Raw genomic sequence first — 7,342 nt, forward strand, 5'->3', positions numbered from 1 at the left:
ATCTAATTTAAACTCCGATGCACTTCAAAGTGCTGTTCCCTGTCTCCATTTCTTTCTGTGTGGGTGTGCATGCACCCAGCTCAATAAAGGATGTGGTTTGTCACACGACATGCTGTGCTGACTTTGAGCCAGAGTGCTGTGAGACCACAGCAATATTTGGCACAGTTGAGAAGGAACTGGAAGACCAATCCCTGTTGTACCGCAGAAGCTGTGAGCCCCAGTGGAGATCTTCACCTGTGGAATATCCGAACTTCAAAACCGAGTGCAGACGGCCGAGTTGAGCAGCCCCTCAACATGAGATTGCCTTCCAAAATCCTCTTTCTTGGTAAGAATTCCTTATGGACTGGTGGTGGGATGAGAAGGATTCCATGGCAAAGTCAGAGGGTCCCACGGTTAGTATTTATTCCTGTTGCTCAGTTATCGTGCCAATTACGGATTCACCTTCTTTCCAGGATGGTGGCTGACCAGGCAGTGGTGGACAACTATGGGTGAGTATTACGGTTTACATACGGTCCCTATTTAACCAAGCAGAAAGGGGTATTTTTTAATTATTGGCAATTATTTTCAAATGTACATGTTGGATACTGGTGGAGACAAACAGCTTCCTTCACCAACAGTGACAGAAATCTATTGGTATGCATGGAATCCATGGAGGAGTGTACCTGCCAGTATTAGCTAAGGTCTTCATGGACCTCCGTGTTATTGCCAGTCGTTCTGTTTGCTGGCATTGGGCGGCCATTGTGCTTGTATGTGTGAGAACCAGTTGACTTTTGGATAGGGGTTGTAGTCCTTAAAAGCCCATTGAATTTGGACAGGAGAAGCTGGTCACTCCTATGTCCATGGGGCACCTCATCCACTGCAGCTTTCTGTTCCAGATTTATAAGAATTATCCATGGTGCTCCATGGTGGTGTACTTATTTTCAGATAGAGTTTGGCATCATGGATAGACTCTATGCAGCTGAAATAGAAAGCTGCAATGGATGGAGGCCCCTGCTGAGATAGGTGTGGTCTCCCACCCTTGTACGTAAGAAGCTGGCCTTTTTATGAACTTGGGATCTTCCCCACCAAAGTATGTGCTCAACTCAATGAGGTTTGGCCCTTCCCAAATGGACCAACTAGGCGGTTTGGGGGACTGCTTCCTCCTGCCCCCACTGTGAGAGTCTTTAAAGCTGAGCTATGGTATAATTGGTGCCTTTTGCAAGGCAGCAGCCAACCAGGACGCCCCTGCAGCTAATGTCTCAGAAACGTTGCAACAGTGTAAAAGTGGCACTCTTGGGGGGTTGTCTATGGACCACAGGATGGGCGGATTCTTCCCACTAGGTCAGAGATGGTGCTCCAACGGGGGAGGAGGAGTTGGTGACCTGAGCTCCCACCCATGCTGCTGAGGCACAAAGAGTTGTGCCTGCTGACCTACCTGGTCAGAACACTGAGCGTGGAGAGGGCCTTCCAGTGGGCACAGAGGGAGGAGTCTGGGGAGACCAGGAGAAGAAGTCTCCCGAAGCTCTTTCAGCCTATTTCCTTGCTTCCCTGCTCAAGCACCTTGATACATAAGCAAAGTGTCTGATGTGGTGAAAAATGGAGGGGAAGCAAAGCAAGTGGAAGTTTGCCTCTGCTGCTCTTCCCAACTGCTCTGGACGAATGGAAGCCTCCCTGTGCAGGGGCTTTTGATTCTGGAGAGCACAATGGAGTGGATTTCTGTGTTGGCTGAGCAGCAAACACCCAGCATCATGTAACTGAACAAGTTTGAGATTCAAAAAAGAGGAAACTGTAAAAATGACTGCAAGGTATATCTCCCACTGCAGTTTCATCATTTATTTTAGTACCCTTCCACCATTGATTGAAATATATTTTGTATTTTTCATGGAGTAAAGCTCTGTTCAGACACACCGGCTCCAGGCCTGCATCGTCCTTTGCTCTCCTAATTTCAGAGGGTGGCTTGTAATGCTTCTAAACCAAAGAGATTGTGCAGTGATTCCATCTTTCCTTCTTAACTGCTATTTGGTGGAAAGAAAATGATAGAAGCAGCCATTGGAATGCTCAGGATGGGAATGGAGGGAAAACATGTCTTGTACATTTTCTGTAAACTCAGGCATTTTGTGTGATAAAAACCATGTTTGGAAGCACTCCCCGTTAATCTTTGCAGATGCTCCTCTTGCCTGATCTCACTCATGCTCATCTCCTTCTCATGCAGGGCAACATGCTGATCTTCCTGTCCCTTCCATCTCTGTGACTCCCAGTAGGGTGGTTGCTCCAGGGGAAAATGTTTCCATCCACTGTAAGGTGAAGGAGAATTTAGGTGGATGCCTCTATCTTGTCAAAGTTCATTATGCAGTGCAGAAGATTGTAGAAATCAAGGAGGAAAAACATTTTGAAGAACCATTTTTGATTGCCAATGTCAGGCAATCTAATGCGGGGATCTACTGGTGTAGATATTGTACCTGTGGTCCCTCCAGCTGCTCCGATTTCAGTGAGGCAGCCTATGTCAACATCACAGGTGAGGCCCTGGTTCTCTCCTTCCATGTAATCTCCACAAAAGACCATGCAAGAGTTGTGCATTTTCTATGTGAGTGAATCCTGTGCATTGTACTTATGTTGAGGCATGAATTAGTCCCCTTCATGTTGCATATGAATTTCATTAGCAGATCCACAAGTGATGCATCTCGACTGAAACATGGCATTTCTTTTCTCTCCTTCTTTCCATTTATTTAACTGTGAGCTGTGAGATTTAAGAGGTAATTCACTAGTTCACGGCAGGGATCAGTTGGGTTTACACTGTCGCTCTATGATACATTTGAATTAAATGGTGGCTCTGTGGCCAGAAATCCAAAAGGATTGAAAAAACGAGGACAGCAAGATGTATGTCATCTTAGTATGTTGCATTTTACTGACCCTACTCTCTTGACTGAAAGATATTCTGCATTTTTCATGGAATAAAGTACTGCTCAAACACACCAGTGTGAGGGTTGCCCTCTCCTTATGCTCTTCTAATTTCAGAGGGGCTCTCAAGGGACTTCCATCCTTATATATTTCTAAGATAAACTAATCAATCTATCTGTATCATCCAGTAGAAGCTTGTTTAGTAGGTCACTTTCCAGTGTGAGAATTTACTATGCCATTCATTTGGGACTGAGAAGCAAACAATGCGGTATTTCTACATGTCCTCATATAGTTGGGAATGGCAGGGGGCATTGCTGAAGTAGAGGAACAGAGAGCAAGGGAGAAGTAACTGGAGACTACATCCAGCAACAGATGTGGCTTATATAGACAAAATAAGGCTTCACTGAATTCTTCCTTCCCTAGATCCTGGCCTGGACAAACCCTCATTGATAATGACATCAAGTGGGCAGAACAGTCCCGGTGGGAACGTCACCCTAAAGTGCCAGGGGCCACAAGAAGGACTGGCCTTTGCCCTTCTGAAATCGGGCAGCCAGATAGCATTTCAGGCAGCAGAAGCAGGGAGAGACACAGCCGAGTTCCTTCTCTGGATGCCGAGCCTGAAGGACGCAGCAAGCTACACCTGCCAGTATCACCACACAAGCAATTCCTTTGTCTGGTCAGAGCCAAGCAACCCTGTGAAGTTGGATTTTAGAGGTGAGGCACCAAAGCTCATCCATGTCTTTCCTCATTTTCTGCCAGCAATTTCTGTCAGTGGGGCTTGTCATCCATTGCAGCTTCTCATTTTGGCTTCATTGGAGCTAAACATGGAGCTCCATCATGGGGAGCCTCTTTTGGAGATGGAGTTCAGGCCCACGGATAGCTCTTATAAGACTCCAAAGAAACCTGCAATGGACAAGAGGCCCCACTGTCGTGGGTGGCACCAGCCCACACATACAGTGGTACCTCGGCTCACGAATACCTCAGTTCATGATGAAATCAGGTCGCAAAAAGAAATTTCAGAAAAAAATTTCAGACTCAGGTTACCAACTCCTCGTTGGGTGACAATCGCGATTGCACCTGTCTTCCCTGCACGATCTTGCTCAGGGGGTGTGCGGAGATGGCCGCGATTGTGGTCACACTCATGCAAGGAAGATAGGCACGATTGCAGGCATGCTTGCCTTGGGGGGGTGGCTGCGATTGCGATCATTGCCCTGCACGAGCGTGCCCGCCATCGCGCCTGGCTCCCCCCTCACTGCTCCCACCACCGCGCACGTCTCCCGCCTGAGCGCACCCGTCTCCCCTCCCCAGCAAGATCACGATCAAGGCTACTCCCCCCCCCCCACCCCCAGGACGAGTGCTATCACATGATTATGCTTTGGACTCGTCATCCAAACAATAACCTCCCCAAAACCTAGGTTAGTGTTCTCTACTGTACTGTACTTTGTTACTTTGTTGTTCTTTGTCACTTTGTTTCAAATTTTCATGATTTAAAAAAATAGTTCCAGTACAGATTATCCTTATTTACATTGAACCTTATGGGAAAATTTGACTTGGCTCATGACCAAAATCGGCTCACAGCCAAGCTTGTAGGGGTCAGAATGGGTTAACCATATTTACATTGAATCTTATGGGGGAATTTGTCTTGGCTCACGACCAATTTGGGTCACGACCAGAGTCCTGGCACAGATTAAGTTTGTGAGCCAAGGTACCACTGTATTAGGAAATGGATGGAAAGAAGCTTTTTTTGCAGGGAACAGTTGAGAAATAATGTGGGCAAAGGGTTAGGGTGAATGAACTAGTTGGAAGTTATAATGAGGGAGAGCGGGTTTGTGAGGCACGTGACAGAGGTGGCGGCCAGGGAGACAAAGGAGGGAGCTTTGCCAGCCAGAGCAATGTGGGATCCATTTTTCGTAGCACAGCCCCACCTGGCTTGGGATTAAGTGCACGTGAAAAGCCGCTTGGTGGGGCCAGCTGTACGAGGAGCTTGAAGAGCCAAGGCCTTCGAGTGGTGGAAAGCTGTGACAAAATCAGAGTCTGGGAAGCCAGCAGAAGGACTGATGCCTCCATCTCCTGTTTCTATGCAGCTAAGTGGGAAGATGGGGGACACACTGAAGACGACCAGCAAAGAAAAGGTAGGAAGGGGGGAAGGTGTGTGGGTTGCCATGCTGTATATCAACTGGGCAACGAGTCAGACTGAAAATCACAGTCTTCCCCAACCTGGTGCTCTCCGGATCGGAACACAGCTCCTGTTATGCCCAACCATCATGGTCCTTGGCCATGCTGGCTGAGAAGGATGGGAACTGTAGTCCAATGCATCTTGAGAATATTAGGATAAGGAAGGGTGGAACATCAAGTCAGTTGCTGCCTGGGAGCAGTGGAGGCGCCGCCGAAGCCCTTGAGAAGAGCGCGCTGCGTGCCACGGGGGACCCCCACAGCCAGCACTGGCGCTGCTCCCCACTTCCCCGTCTTGTGGCTGCGGAGATTGTGCTGGGGAAGCATGTGGGTACGGAGGACTCTCCTCACTTGCCCTCTTCCTCACCACAGTCAGGCTCACAACTGGCTGTGATGCAGCTGCTTGGTGAAGTGTCCACAGTGCAACCTAAATTGTGCGTCTCCCCTTCCCTAGCTGATCGGCACGGGCATGGGCGCAAGGGATCTCACAAGGCAGGGAGGGAAGGCTCAAGCTGAGATGGAGGAAGGCTTAAGCTTGCCGTGTGTGTTGTGTTGATGACATCTGTGGCTGTGAGGTTCTGTCAGTGGGTGATGGGGAAGGACACCCCCTTTGCAGGGAATGTGTCCCAGGCTGGATCCATAGTGACGCCAGGCCAGGCAAAGGCACCCACTTGAAACCATGGGGAGCTGCTGCAAGGCAGTGCAGGGAAGGAGGGATGAATGTTCCGGCCTCACACCAAACACTCGCCGGGGTTCCTGTAGACGCCACACTCTAATTCACGGGTCCTCAAACTATGGCCCGTGGGCCGGATCCGACCTGCCTTGCTCATTTATCCAGGCTGCCTCGGAGGTTTTGGACTTGCCACACCCAACACCACCTGTCTCGCCCCATGTGTGGGGAGGCGGCTTGCTCGCGCGGAGATCGTTTTGGACTCGCTCAGAGAAAACCATCTTCAAGCGAGCAAGCCGCTGCCTCGTGCCACGTGCCCACCCCTGCCTCGCCTCGCCTCGCCACCTGAACCTCACCGTGCCCATGCGCACTGCCCCCGGCCCGGCCTGCACGCACTGCCAGCACCACCTTTCCGGCCCGCACCCAGCACTGGCACCTTTCAACTGGCCCCCAGGTGAAGAAGTTGGAGGACCCCTGCTCTAATTCATGCTTTCCACTTTTTTACAGATGGATCAATGATCATCATTTGGGCATGCAGTGCCATAAAGTTGCTTCTTCTGGGATTCCTCCTACTGTTTGCCTTTGTATTGTACAGAAAAAGGAGAAAGAATTAGACAATCTCTGGGTGAATGTTCTTATTCACCCGGTTTTACTTACTGACTTATTTTTATTTTTGCAGCTGAGAATATTGTTATAGGGCAGTAGATAAATGTCCTAGCTACTGCAAAAGGTACTTGACTCAAGTTTCACAGATAGGTGCTCGAAAACTTTCGTATAGCTGTTTATTCAGTGTTCAGCCTTGTCAGAGAATGAGGGTCTCTTTTCTAGGATGATATATTTTTCTAGTCCTAATAAGGCTTTCTTGTGCGGAAAATGCCAGGGAAATTACAAAAGTCTCATACTCACTTCACAAGAAAAGGGGAGAGATTTTGCAAGCAGTTCTTTGAATCGTTGACCCGTGTAATGATTTAAAGCATCGTGTGTGACAGTTCCTTTAAATTTTGCTAAGTTTAGAAGGGCAAGAGGCTGATGAGTAAGGGAGGTGATTGGCTGGTGCCAGGGAGTGCCTGGGCGGGCCTTGGACGCTTGAGAGGAGCCTGGGAAATGTTACCGGCCTGTCAGTTGCAGCTGTGATCTGTCTGCAGCTAAAGGAAATAGGTCAGAGCTCTGCGGAACGGAAGAGGCAGCTTTCACCTTAGAATCCTGCGTAGTGCTGTGGAAAAGCCGTATAGGATTCCGAAGGGAAGGGAAGGAGGTGGGATATTCTGAGGCCATGTTAGTGCCGAGGGAGAGTCAAAACTTTTGTACTGTGCTGAAGGAGGAGGAAGAGTCGGGGAAGGTCTGGGTGAAAGCTTTTGTCACAGCTGAGAATATTGTTATAGGGCAGTAGATAGATATCCTAACTACTGAAAAGGGTACTTGCCTCAAGTTTCACGGATAAGTCGCGTCTTATAAGGATGTGGGAGCCTGAAGCTGACAGAAACCTGAGTGCAGGAGAGAATGGAGGATCTGTGTGTGTGGAGTTTTTGTGCAGGGAAAGAGTGATATAGTTCAGTCAGAAGTTGCTATTATACATTGTTCGGTTCACTAAGGGAATCATTTACTGAACATCTTGAAACCAAT

General features: G+C 48.7%; 1 protein-coding gene across 1 annotated transcript; it reads left to right on the forward strand.

The window, feature by feature from the left end:
• Positions 1-484: 484 nt before the first annotated feature.
• Positions 485-6,371, forward strand: LOC123032083 (immunoglobulin superfamily member 1-like). The gene is made up of 5 exons (XM_044447708.1): positions 485-488; positions 2,192-2,494; positions 3,301-3,591; positions 4,962-5,009; positions 6,227-6,371. The coding sequence occupies exons 1-5, from the start codon at positions 485-487 to the stop codon at positions 6,331-6,333; spliced, it is 753 nt and encodes a 250-aa protein (XP_044303643.1). The 3' UTR covers positions 6,334-6,371.
• Positions 6,372-7,342: the final 971 nt, after the last annotated feature.

Source organism: Varanus komodoensis, unplaced genomic scaffold (genome assembly GCF_004798865.1).
Source record: "Varanus komodoensis strain SLA01 unplaced genomic scaffold, ASM479886v1 scaffold53, whole genome shotgun sequence".
In the NCBI taxonomy this organism is placed as follows: domain Eukaryota; kingdom Metazoa; phylum Chordata; class Lepidosauria; order Squamata; family Varanidae; genus Varanus; species Varanus komodoensis.